The following is a 25,753-nucleotide window of genomic DNA, read 5'->3' on the forward strand; positions in this document are numbered from 1 at the left end:
GCAGGTGCGTGTGTCAGGGAGAGAAAGAGTGTCAGGGAGAGACAGCGTGAGAGTGAGGGACAGGGAAAGAGAGAACGCTACCTGACTCCAGCTACGTTCCACTGTTTTACAGGACAACACTGTAACCTTCCATCTCTTATGCAAATACAGTGTCAAGTCACACACTGAATATAGGCATGCAGCATATCATTTGAATCTGCAGAAGCTGCTTGTGTGTCCTATTCGTTATGTATAATGTGACATATTGCACGGAGGATGGATGTATGTGAACAAATTTTTATGAATCAAAGCTAGGAAAAGAGTTTAAGTACCAAGCAATCAGCTCCTTTCATTTTTCAAACACAGCCTGTGACATGGCAGTTAGGAGCTGATTGGCTGGTACTTTATCTCTCTCCAATCATTCTAGGTTTGCCAAGGCCAGTCCTGAACTACCCAGGAAATGCTATATCCTGCTCAGATTACTCCATATACTGATGGAGCCGCGGCTCCTGGCGCGGTAAGCACCACGGAAATGTGGCACTCACGCCCTCCATTCCCGGCAATGAAGGCGCGAGCATACAGCCTTGCTGTATCAGGCCCTTAGTGTGGCACAGGATATAGTAATCGGAGGTTGGTCAGCATCACGGTGGAAAGACCACAGTGTAGGAGAGAACATGGATGTTTGCCTTCTGTGCTCATCCCAGCCCAGCCCAGGGTCGGATCTAGACTTTTCTTCTAGGTAGGGTTGGTTTTACTGTTTAATCTTGACCCTCCCCTCATCCCAACTCCTCCCCTTCTCAGTCTTGACTCCTCCCATTTCCATTGACTCCTCTGTCACAACAATAAATATATTGTAAACACGGATACTAATTGAATAATCTGTCCCTTTAGGTTACAGGGGACTTCTTCCCTTCTTTCCCAGTTATTTATTTATTGAAAAAAAAAAAAAGGCTGTTACTCAAAAAATGTCCATGGAAGCCAGTGTAACACTGCATTGCAGACACATTAACCCCTACTGACCACCGCTGCTACAGCTTATCTGTATATCTGTGCCAGGGACACAACACTCAAGCTCTCTGCCCTGCACCCATCAGTTCAAAGTATGCAGGAGAATGTTTTATATTCAATTCAGATTCCATACCTTTTTTCAATGGTAAAAATGTCAAAAGCATTATGTGTATGACGGGATGTTGAAGCCGTTTTAAGGTGCCCACACACTAGAACGATTTTTGGGCCGATTTACGATATATCGTCCGATGTTTACCGATAATCGGTCGAAAATCGGCCGATTTTGGTTCGATGCGTGCTCCTGTGGATCTTTAGCTGAATCTTCTGATCTTACGTGCTGCACAAAAGATCAGAAGATTTAACAAAAGATCCACAGGAGCACACGGGATCTCAAGAAAAATATTTGGTACATGTGCGCTTGCCTGAAATCTTTTGTCCAGGACAAAAAAAAGATTTTAAGGCTAATTTATGTGCACATCTCACGATCGCAGATCTTTCTAGTGTGTGGGCACCTTTAGTGTTATGCAAAGTATTGTGACCTTGCTGGTAGAGTTCCTGGGCCTCTTATCAGCACTGTGGACTGGAGATGCTGACGAGATAAAAGCAGCCTCAATCAACAAATTATGTTGATTCATTGCAGTAGAGGCATCTAATGTGACCTGCGTCTGGGAGCTCACTCCACTGACAAACGCTAGCAGCCGGCCAGGGAGAGGGAGGGAGGGAGGTAGCAGGACTTCAGAGAGTGTTTGTTTGTCCTGGCTGACAGTAGGTGTTTTATTGCTTAGGGGGGGGACGATCGCCCCATTCGCCCCCCCTCTGAATCCGTGCCTGGCCTAGCCTGTGACCGAATGAATACAGGGCACAGAAAGAATAAAACACCTACAAACCAATACAAATGGGGCGGCTAGAGGGTTGGAAGAAACCTGCGCATAAGCCAGCTCTAGATTTGAAATGGTTTTGCTTTAAAATAACGGTGGAGAATAACAAGTGGTAAAAAACAGGTTAGAATATGGTTGTACTGTAACATCATAATTGGTGAAGAAGAATAAAAATGGTTCCATTATTGTAAACATGTGGTTGTATATAAAAACAGAGGTTATGTATTGACCTGATAATATAGGATGACCCTATAGCTTCTTGTTAAAAAAAAACCCCTACCAGTAAGGACCAGTAAACATACTACACAATGTCCCAGTCATCTCCTCATGTAGCCAGAGGGAACGTGTTCATCATAACCGTCATTTGCGTTACTGTCCTCCTCCTCTTCCTCACTGCTTGCACCCTCGTAGGCGGGTGCTCTTAGTTCATCAACGATGATTACACAGGGGAGATCTCCGCAATTATCTGTGTCCAACAGACTTCCAGCTTGGTGGGGGCTCATTAAAACCACTGGCTCCGCCTTTAGAGCCCCTTCGAAGCCTGTCCATGCATCCTCCGGATCAGCAATGGATACAGAGTTTAAATTGATGTCGAAAACACCACTGTTGTTGAACAGGGAGCTTGAAGTCTTACTCGGCGTATTCACTTGCAAATGTGCATTGGAAGATGAGCTGCCTTCTGATACTGCAGAGACGCCCAGTCCTGCTGGAAGCTGCCTAGAAGTGTCTTCTTCAGAAGAGTCACCAGGTGGTCCACTGGACTCTTCAGATGAAGACATAGACGAGGGTAGCTGACCGCTACTGGTTGTGCCACTCGTGTCACTGATTAGAGAATTCGTCAGTAGCTTATGTCTGCTTGCGTAGCCTTCTCCACAGGATGCTTCAGTGTCCACAATGTCCTTCACCTCCATGATCTCCACGGGGTCAATGTATATTGGTGAACTAGATTCATTGCTTCCACTTAATACACTTACTGATGCCGGGATGGATTTCTTGAAGATAAAGAAAATGGGTTCTGTTAGAGACACACCATGATACACACACCAAGATCACATAACGTCAGGCTTGTCCACCCTCCACTATGGTCATAAAGTAAGAAATATTTATACCGACGGCTTCGGGTAGACTGAGGAGTACCGGGCCTGAACCACAAGAGGGCGACATAGGTGTATAATGGCAGGAAGCTGAACTGCCTAATGCATTTTGGATTTGGAGCCTGTCACGAGCCAATCGTAGCTCGTGGACCGGAAGGAATTTAGAAGCGGCCCCTCCTGATTATCTGCTGGCCTGGAATCTCCAATTGGCTGGCAGCCAGTGCTGTCTACGGTCCTGCTTCCTGCCTAGTGGCACCAACAGATGTTCTGTGGCCTTCTTCCAGTACCAGAAAGCAAACTGTGGGGGCTTGCAGGGGAAGCGGATGGTGGGGAAAGAAGGGGGGCGGGAATTCTATTCCAGGAGACTGAGAAAGTCCCTCAAGCTCCTGGTCTGGATATATATATATATATATAGCCGCGCTCATCGTCGCTGCTCCACAGCCTCTCTTGCTAGTTTGTTGCGCCAATGTCACCCAGCAGAATCGCTAGCTGCGCTATTGCCGCTCAATGCGCTTCTACGAACCACGAGACCGAAATAGGGGCCTGATTCAGACCTCCCCTCGCATGTGGCCGAACGGGATAGAAAATCATTCGTTGATCGCACATCCTCGAATCATTCTCCCCCCCCCCTTTGGTAAAAAAATTCAGTCTAAACTGACTTTTATACCGGCTGCAGTTCGCCGAAAAGGGGGCGGGCGCTGACGTCATGTGATGGCAGACACCCGCCTCAAGCAGGCATTGCCACGCCTGCGTGTCCTGGGGAATGGCCAGTGTGTGTGTGTATGGGGACACACACAAAATGCTGGTCCCCTTCTATCACCCCCCCCGGCCCTCCCTGCTTGGTACAAACAGCTCGGCAACTGTGAAACTCGACAAAGCCGTTAAGCTCCCCCCACCAGCAAACACGGGGCCAAATTCAGCCCTGAATGAACGAGTCTGAATCGGCACCTAGATGCACACACTTGGCGAGTGCCAATCAACATGTCGCGCGTGGGGATTCAATAATGTGTGCGGCTCCATCTGTAGGCCGCACCCCCTACGGAGTGTTCTCCGGTGAGACCGCTGGCCCTGACTGGCGATCTGACAAGATTTATCCAGCATGCCGAATATTATTTGCCGGGTGATAGAGACGCGGGGGCCACGCATCGTTATCGCTACCTCTATGGCCCCTACGCACGGAGCGATGTAGGGGCATTTTCTAAGCAATCTGGTGAAAATAGGTCAGCTTAGAAAATGCCCTGAAATGACCCTATGTGTAGGCACCATTGTTAAGAACGGAATGCATCCCCCCCCCCCCACACACACACACACTGCACTCCAAGGCCACAGGCTTCAAGGGGAAATAACTAGCGAGTTCTACAACTGCAAACAGCCTTATCTCTGGATTCCCCAATAATGAGGTAAGAGCACCAGGAGAGTCTGAGCAATCACGCGTTACACTACTGGATGGAGTCACCTACACAATAACTGCTACAGACAGATCATAACTAGCCCATCATTGTGGACATCAGAGGAGACCGGCAGGCTCCCAGTTTACAGACATATCAATATAATATTGTGTGGGGACACAAAGGGGCGGGTTCAACTAGCAGCGGTAATTTACTGCGCCGTGAAAAAGGGTGGGGGTCTCGTGTTTTATGCCTTGGCTATTCAATTGCGGCTCCTTTTCCTTGCACAGTACATTACTCGCTTCAGCGTGTTAACCCATTTGAGTCTGGGAGGAGTTCCTGGAGCTATAAGTTATCGTGGCACACAAGACCAGGACATTTAAAACGGATGTCTGTAGAAATCCAGGTTACTGCAGCCTGTGGGCTAGAATTGAATAGCCCCGGAAGATTAATAAATCCACAATAATTAATCCCGGCTAATCGAATTAATCCCAAAGCAGTAAAAAAACTAAAAATACATGAGAAAAGGAAAGCATGCATACCAGGAATTTTGGAAAGTAATTCTTCGCCATGGAGATATATCCGACTTGGTCGAGTCCAAATAAGGTAAGCAACAAAACGACCAATAGGATGACAGCAGAGACCACAATGCCTACTATGAGGAGTGTATTACTCTCTGTAATGATAAACAAAACATTTGCATTATACACACATACATTTTTTTTATCATCTTAACATATTTATTACCAGTTTCTTATATAGCGCACACATATACCGCAGCGCTTTACAGAGAATATTTTAACATTCACATCAGTCCCTGCCCCAGTGGAGCTTACAATCTATATTCTATATGTACATGCACACGCAGACATTCTAGGGTTAATTTTGTTGGGAACCAAATATATTTTTGGAGTGTGGGAGAAAACCGGAGTACCCGGAGGAAACCCACGCAAGCACGGGGAGAATATTCAAACTCTGCACAGTTGGTGGGAATCAAAACCATGACCTCGGTGCTGTGAGGCGGTAATGCTTAACCATTACACCATCGGTACTGCCCTTAAGCGATCTGCCCTTGGAGAAGGGCTTATGAACCTTTTTCAGATACACCATAGGCCACATGGTTGGTGAAAGCCCTACTATGGGCGGTATTCAATTAGAGTTGAAACTGCCATCTTGACGGAAAGACTGCAGCTTCCGACTGATTTCGGTTGGAGGGGGTTCCGACCTATTCAATTAGGGCTATTTTTTTTCCGACAGGTCGAAATGTTCTGTCAGAAACGAGGTGGATTAGCGGAATACTTGCCAATTTGCCTGCTTTTGTCGGAAATCCAGCCAAATCGGCCCCGTTTCCGACAATCTCAATCAGATTTAAAAAAAGCCAGATTGAGGAGACGAGACAGAGAAGACGGCATCGGGTGAGCAGCAGCCTCTCACCCGGCTCCGTCCACCCTTCACTCACATGGTCCCGCCCTGAGGCCGGGTGTAGATCACCCGGTGCCCTTTGACCGCCGTCACGCCGCCGTGGTCCCGTTGTTCACCCGGTCCCAGCACCGGCTGGGTGAGCAGCAGCAGCCAAATCCGACAGTCGGATTTGGCCTCATTGAATAGGTAGTGTCGGATCCATTATGACAAATGGATCCGACGCTAACTGAGTCTACCGCTATGTCACTTTTCCAACTAGGCGCCGCTCAGATATAACTATTCTCGGTACAAGAATTAGGCACATACCGGGACAGGTGGGTCACTGCAGTGGTACATACGCGGAAAGGACACCCCTAGGATGGGGCCCACAGCTACAATGTATTATGGCAGCAGTGGCTGAGAGGCCACACTTACCTTCAGAATGGTCTGGTATAACACATTTCAGTGCAGACGGGATAGAATGCCTGAGGTTTAAAATGGTAGACACATCTACTGACACACAGTAATTGGTTCCGGGCAGCAGATTTGGGATAATCGTGTGGTTTTCTTCACCAAACTTTACCTCAATGTCGACAACCTGCCAGGAAAAAGTTAAAAATTATCATCAAGGAGGTCACTTTACAAAAAGTACAGTTTTTTTTTAAATGATCAAACAATTGTATTGTTATTATCTTTTATTTCTAAGGCACCACCAGATTTACAGGACAAAAATACAATCCAGAATCTTAAATAAAATACATAAAGCAAATTTCACAGAACAGTTTTCATCAAGAGGCACTTCAGCTGTTGTGGAACTACACATCCCAGCCTAACCGGCCGCATTCACTACAATGCCCTCATAAGAAAATCCACGGTAGGGAATGCTGGGATGTGTAGTTCCACAGCAGCTGGAGGGACTATCCCTGCCACAGGATAAGGACAGGGGAAGCTCCCTGAAGGTAGGAGCAGAGTCTGACAATTAGGTCAGTACTTGGTGATCCGATACGTATACGAGAGGGGGACAAGATGGAGACAAGGGAGCAGAACACGGGTTACATGGCTAAGGGAGGGCCCGATTCAGAGATCCCTGCCGATGTGCAGAAAGCAGTATTAGTCTATTTCCGCACAGTAGGGAGCGCATGTGCTTAAACCGCATTCTCTTGTCCGGACCGCTCAGGGGGAGGGGCTGCGGTTAGCTGTGTGACGTCACACGCAGCCACTGCGACCCGTAATATGGCTGACCTGCACCTGGTTTTCCAGTTAGGCTGCACAGCCAGTGCAGCTGGTCATGTGAGGGCGCTTCGCTGTTGTAGAGAAGAGAAAAGGACTCCAATTCATTAGATCAATGTACATCGTGGGGATAAAATGCATGAAGCAGTAAAAAAGCGGGATCTTATGCACTTTTTATGGTTCCATCAGAATTGAGTACCGGCGACGAAGATATTCGGGGTACACTTGGCTCTGCTCTGAAGAAATTGCCTAAATCCTGTCCCTGCTGAAGCTCTACATTGCACCCTCCTAGGGTAAGCAGATGTAGTGGGTACGTAAGTGAGGAAAGTGTATAAAAAGGTTATGTAAGTAGGGTAGGTGTCTGTCCGTGTGTCAACATCTGTCTGTGTGTTCGTGTCTGACTATCCGCATCAGTGTCAATGTGCCAGTGTCACTGTATCAGTGTTAGCATCAGTGTGTCAACATCTGTCTGCGTATCAGCATTCATGTCTCGGTGTTTGCCAGTAGTTTGCCTTAGTATATCAGCATCCGTGTGTCAACGTCTGTCAGTGTATCATCATCAGTGTGTCAATGCCTTTTTTTTTCAGCATCTGTGTGTCCATATGTTAAAATCTGAGTATTAACATCTGCGTGTCATTTTCTGCATCTGTGTGTAAGTGGCTGTCCATGTAGTCTCCTGGTCTGCCTCACCACCCCTGTCATTTTAGAATGTGCCCCTTTCCCGGCAATAGTATTTCCACCACACCACCCACTTCAAATTTTCTCATTCCGACCATTGTATATATATTTATGGAATACATATGGGTGACTGATGGTGGAGATGCCGGCAGTCAGAATCCCGACACTAGCATCCTGATGCAGGGAATTCCTATCCCTCCCTTCCTATATCCTAACCCCAACACTCCTCACTAGTACCTAACCTTATCTTTTGTACCCCACAGCCTGACCTGAACCCCCCTTCTAAGTGCCTAACCCTCCTCCTCACAGCCTAGCCCAGTGATGGCACCTTTTCAGCTTGGTGTGTCGAAAATCCTAAAAAAGTGCAGCCTTCCTCAAGTCGTGAGTCACTTCAAGAAAGATCAATAATTTGGTGATATTTGCAGCCATAATACATATGCCACACACCATGGTGCCCATTATCCCATTATACATATGCCACACGCCGTGATACTCCATTCTACATATGCCCCACACCATGATGCCCATTATACATATGCCACACATCGTGGTGCCCATTATACATATGCCACACACCGTGATGCTCCATTATACATATGCCACACACCGTGATGCTCCATTATACATATGCCACACCGTGATGCTCCATTATACATATGCCACACACCGTGATGCTCCATTATACATATGCCACACACCGTGATGCTCCATTATACATATGCCACACACCGTGATGCCCATTATACATTTGCCACACACCGTGGTGCCCATTATACATTTGCCACACACCGTGGTGCCCATTATACATTTGCCACACACCGTGGTGCCCATTATACATATGCCACACCGTGGTGCCCATTATACATATGCCACACACCGTGATGCCCATTATACATATGCCACACACCGTGATGCCCATTATACATATGCCACACATCGTGGTGCCCATTATACATATGCCACACACCGTGATGCCCAATATACATATAACACACCATGATGCCTGTTATACATATGCCACACACCGTGATGCCCATTATACATATGCCCCACACCGTGATGCCCATTATACATATGCCACACACTGTGGTGCCCATTATAAATATGAGGGGGGGGGGGGTTGGACGACGGGACTAGAGCGGGAGCAGCACAGGCCCGACTACAGCAGCGGGGGTGGACTAGAGCGGGAGCTAGCTCTGCTCCCTTCAGCAGACAGGCGACGCCCCCTCTGTCCCCTTCCAGGCGGTGGCGCAGCACGTGCGCTGGCTTAGTCGCTTCACTTGCACACTTCCGGGGTTGGTCAGATGCGTGTCACGAGTGACATGGGTGTCATAGGTTAGCCTTCATGGGCCTAGCCCTAAGCTTTTCCTCCCCCACAGCCTAAGCGTAAACCGAACCTTGCCCCCAGCCTAATGCTGACCTGTTGGTATTCTGACTGCCGGCATTTAAGTACCCCGGGCCCTCCAGAGCCTTAATCCAGCTCTGCCCCCCTCACCCCAAAAAAATACACACACACACACACACACACACACACACACACACACTTGTCTCAGTGAGTAGGCTGGACAACTGACAGGCCTCTAATTAACCTTTGATCCCACCACAAGGAACGGGATGGGTGGGTCAGATAGATAACGGACTAGGGGAGAGCTTGTACATGGGATTGCACTCTCCTTACCTGTGATGCGTTCTTCAGCTGAATTGTGTAGTCCAGAATGGGGTAGACATTTTTCTGTGCTGTTTTATTCCACAGATAAGACACCGGGGGTTGGATGGAGACTTTGATACAACGATCACAAGGAGTAACATCCACTATTGGCGGACCCAGAATGGCTGAAAAGGAAGATGTAAATCATCGATCACACATGTGTCATCAGCGAGAAGCAACACTCACTCTCATCCCTTCATATGTGCTGTCCTATCCATAGTAATAGAAACCCAGGGCCTGCAGATTATCAGAGGACTGCAGTATGCATAGTAACGTAGTAACTTAGTAATTAAGGCTGAAAAAAGACGTTAGTCCATTGAGTTCAACCTATCTGACTTGGAACTTAGTCATAGAATTTATTTTCCCCGAGCCTCAGTACAGGCCCGCTTGTCCTAAGTATAGGCCTGTTAGTGACCAATCATCTCCCAGTTCCATATGATTCCCCATCCTGTATGTGAACATACTAATCACATCACCTCTCAGCCTCCGTTTCTCCAGTGATAACATATTCAGACTGGTTATCTTTGTAGTTTAATGATTTGAGACCTTTTACTAGCTTAGTCGCCCTTCTCTGTACCCGTTCCAATTCATTTATGTCCTTTTTAAGGTGCGGTGCCCAGAACTGAACACAGTATTCTAAGTGTGGTCTCATCAAAGCCTTGTAGGCACTATAACATTGGCATCCCTTGAATCCATTCCCCTTTGAATGCATGCCAGTGTCCGGTTTGCTTTTGCTGCTGCACTGTTACCCAGTTTTCCATCTATGATGACCCCCAAGTCCTTCTCTACAGCAGAATTCTCTATAATAACTCCATTTAGCCTATAAGTAGCTTGTTCATTTTTGTTCCCATAATGAATTACTTTACATTTATCAACATTAAACTGCATTTTCCACCCAGCCACTTCCGGATGCGGGGGCTCTCCGTGCGGGGGCAGCCTGCGGTGTATAGACGTTGCAGTCCGCACACGGTGATTGAACCTCTGCAGGAGGAAACACAGAGTTTTCCGGGAGTGTCCCAGTAAACACAGGCATTCCCCTGACGTTGGGAGGGCTGCTGAAGTCATCAGACACCTCCTTCTCCCCGCAGCCATCGTTTAAGTCAGGACTTACTTGGCGCTGCAACGAGAGGAGAACACCATTCGATGGCAAGTAGTTTTGAATGGTTTTCCCCTCATGCGCACGGCTGCGATGGCATTCGCAGGGGTTGGGATCATTTGGTCTATTGCATTATGGTCGAAAGTCATTAGGTCGAATCCATTAGGTCGACATGCTAAAAGGTCGACATGACTCTAGGTCGACATGGGAAAAGGTCGACATGATTCTAGGTCGAAAGGTCATTAGTTCGACAGGTCATTAGTTCGACAAGGTCATTAGTTCGACATTGTCTATGTCGACATTCACAAGGTCGACATGGGGTTTTTCACTGTTTTTTTACCTGAATGTCAACACAGTCGACATGGACACAGTTTAAAGTGCACTGCATCCCCTCGCAATGCGTCGGGCACGGTGCCTCGGTACGCTCGGCCCACTATTTTATTCTCCCACCACGCCCTAGTGGATGGTAGGGCATGAAATACCGCCTGTCGGCACATGTTGGCTAAAAAAAACAGTGAAAAACTCCATGTCGACCTTGTGAATGTCGACATAGACCATGTCGAACTAATGAGCTTGTCGAACTAATGACCTTTCGAACTAGAATCATGTCGACCTTTTCCCATGTCGACCTAGAGTCATGTCGACCTTTTAGCATGTCGACCTAATGGATTCGACCTAATGACTGTCGACCATAATGCAGTAGACCAAATGACCGCATCCCCATTCGCAGCCGTGCACACGGGCAGCGGGCAGGGATTGGGGGGGGGGGGGGGGGATTCGGAGGAAACGGCAGTGAGGCGGCATTTACCTGAACGATGGGCTGCGGAATCTCGCAGCCCAGCGATCGGGCCCCTGGAGCGAAACAAGAAACTAGAGGGGTATAGTTACTGAAGTTTCTAAAAATGTGCAGAGCTGATGTTGTCCATAGCAACCAATCATTTTATAGAATGCAATAAAGAAATCATAGACAGAATCTGATTGGTTGCTAAAATTCAAATAGAGGAGCCACACCCAGTGCCACTCCAAACGGACTCACTGGCAGTTGGCGTTTCTCCCCTAGCTGAATTTGAACCGTGCTGCCCCTGGGAAGGACGACTGGTTACACTTACTGTTACTTATTGGACCGAACATTTCGGATAGATTGCTCTTTGAAGAACTCTGATTTGCGAAGATAGTGACCGTCACTGCATAACGTCCATGTAAGTCTGTGAAGTCCTTGGTCAGGTCACAGCTCCGGGATGTAATAGTGGAGCAGCTTTCAGAGACAACAAAATGACTGCTGACGAAGACAAGAGACACACGTCAATGAGAACCGTTCCACCAAGCGCTGGTCACGTGCCACCTACCCAAGTGTTATTACAGATGGCAGCTTATAGCACTAGCACTTAAAGTCGGACTGGCCAGGAACCCCACAGGTCAGACCAATGGGACATTCACCCCTAAGTCTGATTGACAGGCAGTGGAGTTAAAGGGGTGGGAAGGGGATGAAGAGAGCATTGCATTCCTGCAAACAGGGGAGTGTCCTGGGAGAGCCAATCCTGGCCGCGCAGCACCTGCTTCCGTTGGCCAATGGCCAGTTGAGCAAGCTTACTTAAGCTGGACATACATCTACAGATCGATTGTCAGATCGGGCTGCTTGGAACAAAATCCTGGTAATGGATGAGAGAAAATGACCAATTGCTTTGAAATGCTGGAAAACTGCCAAAAACTGTCATTCAGATATTATTTGTTTCACCCAGCCAGATCTGACAATCGATCTGTAGATGTATGGCCACCTTTAGCTGGAACATTGCAAGCTGGATCTCAGTGCCGGGAGCTGTCTCTTCTGCTAAAAACGTCTCCTGCATGCCCCTACTAAAGATCGTACGGAAGTTTAACCCCTTCCCTGGTACTCCCGAGAATTTTCCAGGGTTTGCTCCAGTGCGCAGAATGGCAAACCAGGATAATTCTCGTGCCACTGCCTGCGCTCCCTATTGCCGGGCAGCACCGCTGCGCTGAGTGCTGAGATCAGTGCCGCACATAGCCGGCGCAGGGTCAGGCAGCGGCTATTACAAAGATCAGCGCCGCCGTCCGGACCCGGGGACACAGTGGTGGTTTTTTTTTAGGGAGCGCTCCCCAGAAAAAACTAGCCCAGTGGGGAGCACTCCCTAAAAAAAAAACAAAAAAAAACTCCACTGAAGGGGCTGAGGCTAAATTTCATGCAGCATTGAACTTTCATCCATCTCTGAATGAGGTCCATAGGCCACACGGGATAAGTGAAATATCCCCACAAACCCTATATAAGAATATTGGGAAGCCTGCTCGCTTGTACTGCATTAAATATAATAACAAACTTTTGTCTATAGTAACAATCAGGACAGTAAGGGTTCAGGTATCACGTGCACACGATAGTTCTGGTTTCCCTTGCACACATACTGGTTTTCACGGTATTCCACACTGTAGTATACGGCGGACACATTGTTTGGGTCGTCCCAGGTCAAGATATGCTTAAAATTCTCAGATAATAGTTTGATGTTCTCTGGAGGCTGCAGAACGGCTGAAACTGTACAAAAGAAAAAGACACAAAGAATCACAGGTCAGGTAATAGTCCCATCTGTAGCGTCACAGGTCAGGTAATAGTCCCATCTATAGCGTCACAGGTCAGGTAGTAGTCCCATCTGTAGCATCACAGGTCAGGTAATAGTCCCATCTATAGCGTCACAGGTCAGGTAATAGTCCCATCTATAGCGTCACAGGTCAGGTAATAGTCCCATCTATAGTGTCACAGGTCAGGTAATAGTCCCATCTATAGCCGTCCTCATCTAATGCGTCACAGGTCAGGTAATAGTCCCATCTATAGCCATCCTTAGCTAATGAGTCACCGGTCAGGTAATAGTCCCATCTATAGCTGTCCTCATCTAATGCGTCACAGGTCAGGTAATAGTCCCATCTATAGCCGTCCTCATCTAATGCGTCACAGGTCAGGTAATAGTCCCATCTATAGCCATCCTCATCTAATGCGTCACAGGTCAGGTAATAGTCCCATCTATAGCCGTCCACATCTAATGCGTCCCAGGTCAGGTAATAGTCCCATCTATAGCCGTCCTCATCTAATGCGTCACAGGTCAGGTAATAGTCCCATCTATAGCCGTCCACATCTAATGCGTCCCAGGTCAGGTAATAGTCCCATCTATAGCCATCCTCATCTAATGCGTCACAGGTCAGGTAATAGTCCCATCTATAGCCGTCCTCATCTAATGCGTCACAGGTCAGGTAATAGTCCCATCTATAGCTGTCCTCATCTAATGCGTCACAGGTCAGGTAATAGTCCCATCAATAGCCATCCTCATCTAATGCGTCACAGGTCAGGTAATAGTCCCATCTATAGCCGTCCTCATCTAATGCGTCACAGGTCAGGTAATAGTCCCATCTATAGCCGTCCACATCTAATGCGTCCCAGGTCAGGTAATAGTCCCATCTATAGCTGTCCTCATCTAATGCGTCACAGGTCAGGTAATAGTCCCATCTATAGCCGTCCTCATCTAATGCGTCCCAGGTCAGGTAATAGTCCCATCTATAGCCGTCCTCATCTAATGCGTCCCAGGTCAGGTAATAGTCCCATCTGTAGCATCACAGGTCAGGTAATAGTCCCATCTATAGCCGTCCTCATCTAATGCGTCACAGGTCAGGTAATAGTCCCATCTATAGCAATCCTCATCTAATGCGTCACAGGTCAGGTAATAGTCCCATCTATAGCCGTCCTCATCTAATGCGTCACAGGTCAGGTAATAGTCCCATCTATAGCCGTCCTCATCTAATGCGTCCCAGGACAGGTAATAGCCCCATCTGTAGCATCACAGGTCAGGTAATAGTCCCATCTATAGCCGTCCTCATCTAATGCGTCACAGGTCAGGTAATAGTCCCATCTATAGCCGTCCTCATCTTATGCGTCACAGGTCAGGTAATAGTCCCATCTATAGCCATCCTCATCTAATGCGTCACAGGTCAGGTAATAGTCCCATCTATAGCTGTCCTCATCTAATGCGTCACAGGTCAGGTAATAGTCCCATCTATAGCCGTCCTCATCTAATGCGTCACAGGTCAGGTAATAGTCCAATCTATAGCCGTCCTCATCTAATGCGTCACAGGTCAGGTAATAGTCCCATCTATAGCAGTCCTCATCTTATGCGTCACAGGTCAGGTAATAGTCCCATCTATAGCTGTCCACATCAAATGCGGCTCCATATGTGTCTTGCAGCACCGTACCAAGGGCATACAATACTATAGTACAGGGAGACAGAACTTAACATTACAGTAAATAACAAAATTGAGTACAGGTAACAAAGAGCACCACAGTACACTACACAGGGATAGGAGAGAGCTGTAAGTAAAGTGTGAAGAGAGGAGCGTGTTCCACTGAAGGGCTGCAGCATGGCCAAAATCTTGAACTTGAGCATGGGAACCAGTGATCAGGGTAGAGGAAAGGTGATGGACATCTGCTGGCCGTAGAGCGCGGGAGGAAGTATGAAGGGAGAGGAGGTTGATGTATTGAGCAGTGGCATTAGAGAGGGCCTTGTATGTGAGGGTGAGGAGTTTGAAGAAGGGGAGTGGCAGAAGTGGAGAGGCAGGAGAGGAAGATAAGCCTAGCCGCGGAGATGAGGACACATTGGAGGGAAGAAAGATGGTAGCGAGTGAGGAGAACATTGTAGTAGTCGAGCCGTGAGATGGCCAGTGAATGGATGAGAAGTTTAGTTGCCCTCTGGGAGAGAAATGGCCTGATGTGAGCAATTTTGCGTATCTGGAACCGACAGGATTGCGCTAGAGCTTGGATGTGGGGTTCAAAGGAGAGGGAGGAGTCAAGAGTGACACCAAGGCAGCGGAGTTGGAGAATGGGGCAGATGATGATGATGTCAACAGTGATGGAGATATTAGCAGTTGGTGTTACTCTGGCTGGGGGAAAGATAATGAGTTCAGTGTTGTCCATGTTGAGCTTCAGAAAGAGCTCAGGCATCCAGGAGGAGATGGCGGAGAGACAGCTGAAAGTGGGGGAACGATCTGGAGCTGAAAGTGGGGGGAACGATCTGGAGAGTAGAGGTAGAGTTGTGTGTCATGAGGGAGGGAGAAGGGGAGGAAGAAAGGAAGGATAGTGTTGGTGCCAGAGGCAGATCCCACAGAAGGAACTGTTGTCAAGGACAGTGCCAGCGTGGTCAATGTTTTGGAGTTCGGAGAGGAGGAGGAGAGGGTGATCCACAGTGGTGAAGGCAACAGAGAGGTCCAGAAGGATAAGCAGAGTGAAGTGGCCTCTGCATTTGGCTGAAAGCAGGTTATTGGTGACTGTCACCTGTGCGGTCTCATTGGTGTGTAGTGAGCGAAAGCCAGATTGTAGGGGGATCAAGGATTGAGTTGTGAGAATGGTAGCTGGTGAGACGGCTGTAAACGAGCCATTTCAGTCGTTTGGAGATAAGAGAAATGAGGCGATAGCTAGTGGGTGATGAAGGGTCGAGGTTGTTGGTTTTTTTTTTAATAGGTGAGGGAAAGATGTCAGTTGAGAGTCATCAGTGAGAACAAGGTCAGCCAGTGGGGAGAGAGAGGGGAAAAAAATACCAAAAAAACGAGAGTACTTTTCTCCCACTTTGTGTAGATGGGAGAGAGGATAAGATGAGGGAGTGGACTAGTTTGTCTTTAGTGAGGCGGAAGGAGTAGGATATTTAGAGGGGAAGGATGATGGGGGTGGGGGCAGCAGAGGCAGGGTGGGAGGAGAGATCGTGCTGGAAGTAATGTATCACAAGTCTGGTATCTGGAGATACTCTTTGGATGAAGGGCGGGGGAAATAATTTGATAAAACTCTTAAAAAAAAAAAAAATTAAAAATTAAGGGTTGAGAAAAATAAAATTTCTTGGCAAAGGAGGGTGGCGTGGACCCCGAAAACAACCCTTGCGGTCCGCTGTACGCTATGCAAGTTCCGTAGCGCAAGCGCTGGCCGCAAAGATGAGTAAGTACCAATCCTGGAGTATAGTGGCCCAAATGGTAAGTTTAGACCCCGAATAAGAGAAATAGCCCCCACCAGCCTTGGGCCCAGAACATTGTGTGACAGGACAGCAGTCCATAGCCTCTAGTGGAGAGAGGTTCTCCTTATTACCACCAAATAAGAGCTATCGCTCCATTTTGTGTAGGATTAGGCGTTTTGCAGATGCCACATGACCCAGGAGTCACTTGGCAGCTGCACGGATTTAAGCGAGTTCGGGGTGAGCGCCAACGTCATGCGCTCCTCCCTAGCAGGCAAAGGAATGCATGTGTTCTGCTGGGCACTCCCTGGTTCAGGCTGAGTGCGCCTTGGCAAGTGAGAAATTTCCCGAGGCGCCAGCAGCCAGGCACTGCAAATGCGCATTACCGAAAATGTAGCATGTGAAGTAGCTCTGCCACCGGACAGGGGCCGAATTCGGACCGGTGTGCAAAGGACTGAATCAGTCCCATAATTACAGTAGCAAATATTGCATACTGCGATGACACCCGCTCCGACCTGGATTATTGGTTACAAATATCCACCCCCAAATATTGATACATCTGCACAGATTTATTGGCGTTTGGGTAAACATGAAATATAGAAATTAGGGGGTAACACAGAATGTGAAACGAGAAACCACAGCTAGGGAAAAAATGTATTTGCACTTATTAGGACCGATTCAGAAACAGGGGCAGTGGCCTGACTCAAGTTTGTAAGTACAGCAAAAAAGGCAACTGGGCAAATCACTTTGCACTGCAGGTGGGGCAGATGTCACATGTCCAGAGAGATTACATCTGGGTGGGGTGTGTTCAAACAGTAATTTAAATTGCTGTGTAATATTAAGGCAGCCTAACATTCGCGGGCTACATGCAAAAGCAGCCACTATTTACCCTGCACTGAAACAATGTAACTTACTCAAATCTAAAATGTGTCTGCACGTTGCATCTACCCTGCCTGCGGTGCAGCAAGGTGTGCCCAGCTCCTTGCTTTTTTTCCTTTACTTACAAAAATAAATCAGTCCCAATATGCGGATGCTGGATCGGCCCATCGCTGTGGAGGCATTCTGATTGCCCCAATTGCAACATCACCTTTTTGCAATAATATGGGAAAAAAACATAACCAGAAAGCACACACAGGAAAAATACACAACAAAAAACAGGACAGACCCGACGGACCTGGTTCCTCTTTTCTGATGAAACTATGTAAACTACAGATACCGCTGTAACCTAATGTCAGACAATAGAAGACTAAGCTCTATGAGATGCGGGGGGGTGGGGGTGTTGCACCACTCAACAGGAACTTGCAAAATGTTCTATCACAGCAGTTTTATGTAAACTTGATTCAGCAGGTAAGGTCAAACCCTACAAAAATCCATCCGCCGTAATGTGCGGAGGAAATGTAAGGCCCACCACAAAGGCTGGCAGCTAGACGGATTCTTGTAGATTTTAAAAATAAAACACACGGGGGAAGCAGTTTAAAAAAAAAAAAAAACATACCCAGCAAAGCATGGTAGGTGCACAGGATAGCTCGCAGCCCCGTCATATCAGATGCCACATTTTCCGGTTCACGGACATAAACCTGAGAATAAAAAATGTCAACAAAGCTCACACTGAGAAGTGATGTATTAACTATAGAGGTGGTGTCAAGTAGGTGCCAATCACCACAACAAGGGCCCTTATTCTGGTTTACTCGCAAATTCCTTCTCAAACGGACAAAACCATGTGCACTGCAGGGGGGGCAGATGTAACTTGAGCAGAGAGAATTATTTGGGCGAGTTATTTTGTTTCTGTGCAGGAAAAATACTAACTGCTTTATTTTTACACTGCAATATAGTTCTCACTTTGAAGTTAAACCCCACCCAAATCTAACTCTCTCTGCACAAGTTACATCTGCCCCACCTGCAGTGCACATGGTTTTGTCCATTTGAGAAGGAATTTGCCTTTGCGAGTGTACCAGAATAAGGGCCAATGTGAGGTCACTGTCCAACCACAATAACACTGAGGTCATGGGTTCGATTCCCACCATGGCCCTAACTGTGTGGAGTTTGTATATTCTCCCCGTACTTGCGTGGGTTTCCTCCGGGTACTCCGGTTTCCTCCCACAATCCAAAAATATACTGGCAGGTTAATTGGCTCCCAACACAATTAACCCTAGAATGTCTGTGTGCGCGTGTACATGTGGTAGGGAATATAGATTGTAAGCTCCTCTGGGGCAGGGACTGATGTGAATGTTCAAATATTCTCTATACAGCGCTGCGGAATATGTAGGCGCTATATATATAACTGGTAATAAATAAAATAAATAATAATAACTGGGCCCTATAGTAACCACCAGAATTGACAAGTTACCGGCATTGGCATCAAGATCACACTGACTTTTGAAAATTGAATTTAGCTAAAAATATTAAGATACACAGTTATTAAGATTATCTATATAGTATTATTCTAGCACCCTGCAATCTTTCCTACCTGGGTGTCGCTTAGGGCCTAATTCACGTTGACTCAGCCTCATGGTGCGGCTTTGCACATGCATATCGGAGAATATACCCATGTGCAGGGCCGCTGTGTGAACGCCTTTGGCAGACGCCCTCAACCCGCTCGTTAAGCAGCGAACGACCTCAAATTAGACCCTTAATGCTCTGGTGCTTCTAGAACACTCTGGTCTGTATCTTTGCAATGAGATACAGACCAGAGTGTGCTAGAATCACCAGAGCAGACAGCAAAACCTCAGGCAGGAAAGAGGAACTGAACGGATTGTGGCAGCTGCTGGTCTCTACAATTAAACACAGATAGATCTAATATGAACAACATAAAAAAACCATGTTCAGCCATACACATAAATACAGAACAGAGAGGATCACACTGAATATATTTGAGGCTTCATAGAAAGGCATTGCATTGTGGCACAGAGGATGTGAAACCAAAGACACCTTACTTCCACTGAGAACTTTCTCAAGCTATAGAGACTGGCAGGGACTTTTTAAGATGCTTTGTGGTGCACGGTAAAACATGATAACCCCTGCAGACTGCGTCTTCTGTTGCACGGTTGCATGCTGCTATTGGGGTGCTACGTAGCAGAAGAACACCTTCTCCACATACACGCTGCCCCCGGCCAGGGCTTTAAAAGCAATAACATTAATTAAGCTGTAGCTGCAGCGGTCCCTACATAATGGGTATGGTTGCGGCTAGCACCATTTCAGTATTGTGGCGTTTCCCATCATGCCTGGGTCCACGTATACCTGGAGGGGGAATATAATAGTGTAGCGATCGAAGCGAGCCCGTGAGGGTGCGATAAAATGCAATAACCTAAACCTACGGAAGTTAGCGATAAAATTAAAAATAACCGCTGTGAGGGCAACTCGGACGGTGTAATGGTTAGCATTACTGCCTCACAGCCCCGAGGTCATGGGTTCGATTCCCACCATGGCCTAACTGTGCGGAGTTTGTATAGTCTCCCCGTGCTTGCGTGGGTTTCCTCCGGGTACTCCGGTTTCCTCCCATATTCCAAAAATATACTGTTAGGCTAATTGGCTCCCAACAAAAATTAACCCTAGAATGTCTGTGTGTGTGTACATGTGGTAGGGAATATAGATTGTAAGCTCCACTGGGGCAGGGACTGATGTGAAGGTTCAAATATCCTCTGTACAGCGCTGCGGAATATGTGTGCGCTAGATAAAGAAACTTAATAAATAAAAATAACTGCAACTTCCTCCTTCACATCCTTGTCACAGAATTTAAGTGGATCTAGACACAACCAACGGGTATGGGGGCTCTTTACTCCCAGAGGCTAAATGACCAACCTGCATACAATGGTTTGGGTACTTTAAGGAATCATTACCAGGTGCAAATATTTTAGGGACAAGGAATAGATTACGAGGCTCAGTTTCCTTTGCATGTAAAGTTGCTGTAGTTGCGGCAGCCAGATTTACTACCTTATGATAATGCAATAATCCATAGGGCTAATGCGCGGGTTTGTGCGTCCACCCATTGATTTTAAGGCAACCGCTGCAACCTTAATTATTATGTTCAAGAGAGCTGTCAGAAGCAGGATTCCCGCACCCACAACTCACCAGCACACTCGCTCAACACACGACACTTCCATGCAACTGCAATGTTCTCACCCTGAAAGACAGATCCAGCCAAGACCTACCCAACGCAGAATAGGACAGACAAACGCACAAATGTGTGCCACTATCTGTGCATGTGCTGTATACAAAATCTCGCCATTTGCACCCGCACACAAATGCGTCCGAATCAGGCCTGACGGACGGACACTTGTAAGCACCCTCTACTGCCCTGGCGATAGTCAAGAGGATGTGATCCAAGGAGGAATGTGCCATGTCAACCTATTTTATGTATGTCGATCTACTGATGGTATCCCAAAAGTGGGATAGATTCTTCCAAATATATAGCAGGGTGCGTGAGTATTTTCCAGATAAACTCTTGCCCTACATTATTAGAGATAATGCGGTTTGATTTAAAAAAAAAAAAAAAAAAAATCCAAACCCACACAAATTTAAGAGCTCTGAGTCAAACCAAGTCCTGGATTTGGATCTTGCCATAGCATCAGATCTTGGATTTTAAATCCAAATTTCATGTTTTGGATTGCACGTCAGAAATGTAGCAGGTGCCATTGGAGTGGGCAAAAATAGTTTGCAAATTGCTGGAAATTAATGTTATTGATGTTCATAATATTCTAGGAACCAAAGCGGGTCCAAATTACATGATTTTAGCGGTTTTCAAAAATTGAAAAAAAAATAAATAAATCCAAATCCAAAACATGATGGTCCGTGTACATATCTAGACATTATAGGGGAAGCAATGGCTGGGTACACACTAGGCGATGTGTACCCAGCCTGCCAACGGAATTTGACATGCGGCAAGTCAATGCACACTTGGCGCCATGGGAAAGCCACCTGACATGGTGCAGCATGTCATCACTAGCCACATTCCCCCCTCGACCCTGCTGCTTTGCAATCCATTGGAGTGCGCATATAACTAGATGCTGTACCCAATATGTCACTGATCTGTGCAATTGGGGGACATATTGTCTAGAGTAGGGGTGGCCAAACCAACAGTCCATGTGTCTCAGGCCACCTGTGGATCTATAGTAGGAATGAATGCAGCGGGTTTGAAAATGTGACAGTTAGTAATGACTGCAGCTGTGCACCAGCTAGGTGATCTGGGGAATGTGACAGTTAGTAATGACTACAGCTTGCACCAGCTAGGTGATCTGGGGAATGTGACAGTTAGTAATGACTACAGCTTGCACCAGCTAGGTGATCTGGGGAATGTGACAGTTAGTAATGACTACAGCTTGCACCAGCTAGGTGATCTGGGAAATGTGACAATTAAGGTGCGTACACAAGGCAGCGATATATCGACGAGTGATATATCGGTCGGCGATATATCACTGAGCGATATATTGCTCAGTATCCTGTTTGCATCAGCGACCAGAGATGGTCGCTTATGAAAAAGAAACTGACGGGGGAGCCTGGCAGTGGAAATCAGCTGTTCGCAGGAGCATGTTCCTGCGACCAGCGATCACTACAGTGGAAAAAACGGGAGCGCGCACCCGGCGATATATCGCCAGTGCACACTCCCATCGCCGGCAATATGGTTGCTCAGCGACCATATTGCCCGCGATATTCGCAAAAATCGCCCCAATGTGTACACACCTTTAGTAATGACTACAGCTGTGCACCAGCTAGGTGATCTGGGGAATGTGACAGTTAGTAATGACTACAGCTGTGCACCAGCTAGGTGATCTGGGGAATGTGACAGTTAGTAATGACTACAGATGTGCACCAGCTGGGTGATCTGGGACATGTGACGGTTAGTAATGACTACAGCTGTGCACCAGCTAGGTGATCTGGGGAATGTGACAGTTAGTAATGACTACAGCTGTGCACCAGCTAGGTGATCTGGGGAATGTGACAGTTAGTAATGACTACAGATGTGCACCAGCTGGGTGATCTGGGACATGTGACGGTTAGTAATGACTACAGCTGTGCACCAGCTAGGTGATCTGGGGAATGTGACAGTTAGTAATGACTACAGATGTGCACCAGCTAGGTGATCTGGGAAATGTGACAGTTAGTAATGACTACAGCTGTGTACCAGCTAGGTGATCTGGGACATGTGACGGGTATGCTGGCCACACATCAGACCAACTTTCCTCCAACCTCCCAACTAGTTGCTTGGATGGAATAAAACTATGGTAATGGATGGGAGCAAAGGACAATCAGAAATGTGCTCACAAACCCAGGAAAATGGACAAAAGCATTCAGTAAAATTGTTTAAATCAAACAGGTTCAACTACAGTACCACGTCCGAGCGACAGTTTTTGTGCATTTCCAGATTTTGGGAGCAAATTTCTGAAGTAAATATTACATTTGCTCACATCCAGTACCATAATTTTATTCCTTCCAAGCAACTAGTTGGATGGTTGGAGGAAAGTTGGTCTGATGTGTGGCCAGCATTAGTAATGACTACAGCTGTGCACCAGATAGGTGATCTGGGGAATGTGACAGTTAGTAATGACTACAGCTGTGCACCAGCTAGGTGATCTGGGAAATGTGACAGTTAGTAATGACTACAGCTGTGCACCAGCTAGGTGACCTGGGGAATGTGACAGTTAGTAATGACTACAGCTGTGTACCAGCTAGGTGATCTGGGGAATGTGACAGTTAGTAAGGACTACAGATGTGCCCCAGCTGGGTGATTGGGAGAACGTGGACTGTTGGAAGATCTCGAGGAACGTTTTGACCACACCTGGTCTAGCGTGTACCCAGCTTAACACAGGGCGGATCAAAACAAACCCCATTTCCTGTTCAGCTGATGTTTCAACATCTATCACAGAATATAAATGTTTGCGTCTCTACAGAAGTATGTTTGTAGATTTAGAAATTATATTAACATAAAATACATTATATTGGAGCAACTTCAAAATGTATTGTTTATAAACAGACAAGCATAGTGGTTCTTAGGCCACCATAGTTGTATGCTTGGTAAAGACCATAACAGGATTAATACTGAAATGATTCAGTTTAATGGAGGAGGAAGAGAATATTTTTGCAAACAGCACAATGTCAGCAACAGTGTGAACAATGTGCCCCAGAACCGCAGGGTATCGGGCAAATAGCTTACAATAATGCCCTGCGTAACACCATAGGCCGGGTACAATGCAGAATGACAGAGGGAGTGGAATTTATTTAATAAACAACATTTTTATTCTTATAGGCACACAATGCAGATGCTCACAACTCATACATACAAGATTATTCCAAAGTTACATGCTCGCTTACATGGTGTCCTTATAGTCTACGCCCAGCGGTAGATTGTAGAATGCATTTATCATTTAAAATAAATTCTTGAATTTTGCATTAAAAAACTTTTTTCAACAGAATTAAAAAAAATATATATATCATTTTTTTCTTTGTTATATAATGATTTCCCTGAATCAAAGGACTATTTATGGCTGGTTTGAGACCCTCTAAGCGGGGATCCACATAGCTCACACTCTCTCTATATAATTTATGAGAACAGATTATGTCTTACTAAAGAAGCTGTGCATCCCCAGCTGCTGAACTACAAGTGCCAGAAGAGCCTGCAGCCTTATGACACAAGATGATGATAATTACCTGCTTGGTGGGTGATCTCAGGTCCGTCCCGGCTGATTAGAGGTAATGATGAGTCGCCCATAGGCAGGACCCGGCACCAAGCATCCAGCACCTGGCTGGCACCATCACCCAGACACAGGGACTCACTGCAGTGCCAGCCCGGCCAGAGCTGCTGCTGCTGCAGCTGTTGTTACTTTCAGTTCTCTCCTCCGCCAATAGCGAAAATGAAGCACTCTGATTGGACGCAAGAAATCACTGACATCTGATCAGACGAATGAGGATGGAGCAGGAGGAGGAATGGCTGAATATGGACATGAATGGCCGGATATTACACACATTTATTCCCCGCCCCCTGCTGCCAGTACACTGACTGCAGTGCACTCAGAGACTGTGCCACTGCTGCCAGCCCAATTATGGCAGCAGCCAGTGGCAGTGTGTGTGTCAGAGGGATGTAAGTCTTATAAGTTATACACATGGTGACACAGGCAGGCTGTGGTATTGTGTCCTCCCCACACTCACACAGCCAGGCCTCCTCCTAATACTGGGAATTTCCCAGTGATGAGTCACAGGCAGGCATGTGACTGGGAACATGCACAGCCACAGTGTCCTGCTAGCATGCATTCCACAGACATGGTGAAGTACTGCTGGGAGCTGCAGTGCACCCAGAGAATATATGTATTCTTATGTGTAGATGTATAGGGACATGTTCAATTAGGTGCAAATAACTTATTCTGATTGCTGCATCTATGGGTGCTCCCAATCAGGGTTGGTGTGTAGGTCCATACACGCTGGGCAATTGTTCTACTTTTTTCCTTTGCATTTTTATTAACCTTTGAGTGACAAGTAAATTTGTCAAAATAGGTGTGCAAATTGGCAAGCAAACCTTTGTATTCTTCATAATGAACTGCAATGTTTACCTTTTATAGGAAACAAAACATATTTTATACACAAATTTTCGAGCCCGAAGCGTGGCGAGCGAACGCAGATTTCTTAAAAAGTATTCTGTGTCCGCTCGCCACGCTCGGCTCGGTGGCTCGCTACGCTCGCCACAGGTTTATATTCAACTCCATGCCCACTTGGATAGTGGGGAAAGGAAAAGGACCCCTTTTCCCCATTGAATTCTATGTTAAAATGGACCATTTTAACATTGAATCCTATGGAAAAATCGGGACTATCGCATCGCATACGATTTGGTCGCATGCGATGCTACCGATCCGACCCGATTTCTAAATCGGACGCCCAGATACTACATAAGTACCGATTCTGCTAACGAAGCTGTCACTTTCTAGGGGTCTAGGAGGGTTTCTCTGCTTTTTGATGTATGGTGAGTTCTCTGTCTGGCAATCCAGATGACTCACAGACCACGGTTTATTTACTAAGATGGGAGTTCTAGTAAATATGGGATGTTGCTATGGGCAACCAATAAGAATCTACTTTATATTAATCTAGCACCTTCCAGAACAGTGATTTTCACCATTTTTTAACTCATGGCACACCAAACAAGGTATTAACCCCTTCCCGACATTTGACGTACATTTACGTCATGGTCGGGATGTACTTCATGCATTTAAAGTGTCACCGCGTCTATAGACGCGGTGATAGAGGGGAGATGGCTGCTGTCCCTGAGACATCTTCCCTCATTGCCCAGGGGGGGCAGCGATGCCCCCCCCATCGGCGATCGCTGCGATT

General features: G+C 46.8%; 1 protein-coding gene across 2 annotated transcripts; it reads right to left on the reverse strand.

The window, feature by feature from the left end:
• Positions 1 to 1,928: 1,928 nt before the first annotated feature.
• Positions 1,929 to 24,286, reverse strand: LOC146053837 (interferon alpha/beta receptor 2-like). 2 transcript variants are annotated; one of them, XM_083168049.1, is made up of 8 exons: positions 24,086 to 24,286; positions 17,940 to 18,021; positions 12,876 to 13,002; positions 11,570 to 11,736; positions 9,335 to 9,489; positions 6,184 to 6,346; positions 4,890 to 5,023; positions 1,929 to 2,857 (listed from the first exon to the last, which is right to left on the reverse strand). In XM_083168049.1, exons 2-8 carry the CDS (start codon positions 17,983 to 17,985, stop codon positions 2,183 to 2,185), a joined length of 1,467 nt encoding a protein of 488 aa, XP_083024175.1. In that variant the 5' UTR covers positions 17,986 to 18,021; positions 24,086 to 24,286; the 3' UTR covers positions 1,929 to 2,182. The 2 variants fall into 2 exon arrangements, with proteins under 2 accessions (XP_083024175.1, XP_083024174.1); XM_083168048.1 differs by having other exon boundaries at positions 11,570 to 11,739; positions 24,086 to 24,285.
• Between the last annotated feature and the right edge of the window lie 1,467 nt (positions 24,287 to 25,753).

Source organism: Crinia signifera, unplaced genomic scaffold (genome assembly GCF_055691185.1).
Source record: "Crinia signifera unplaced genomic scaffold, ASM5569118v1 HAP2_SCAFFOLD_218, whole genome shotgun sequence".
Classification (NCBI taxonomy): Eukaryota; Metazoa; Chordata; class Amphibia; order Anura; family Myobatrachidae; genus Crinia; species Crinia signifera.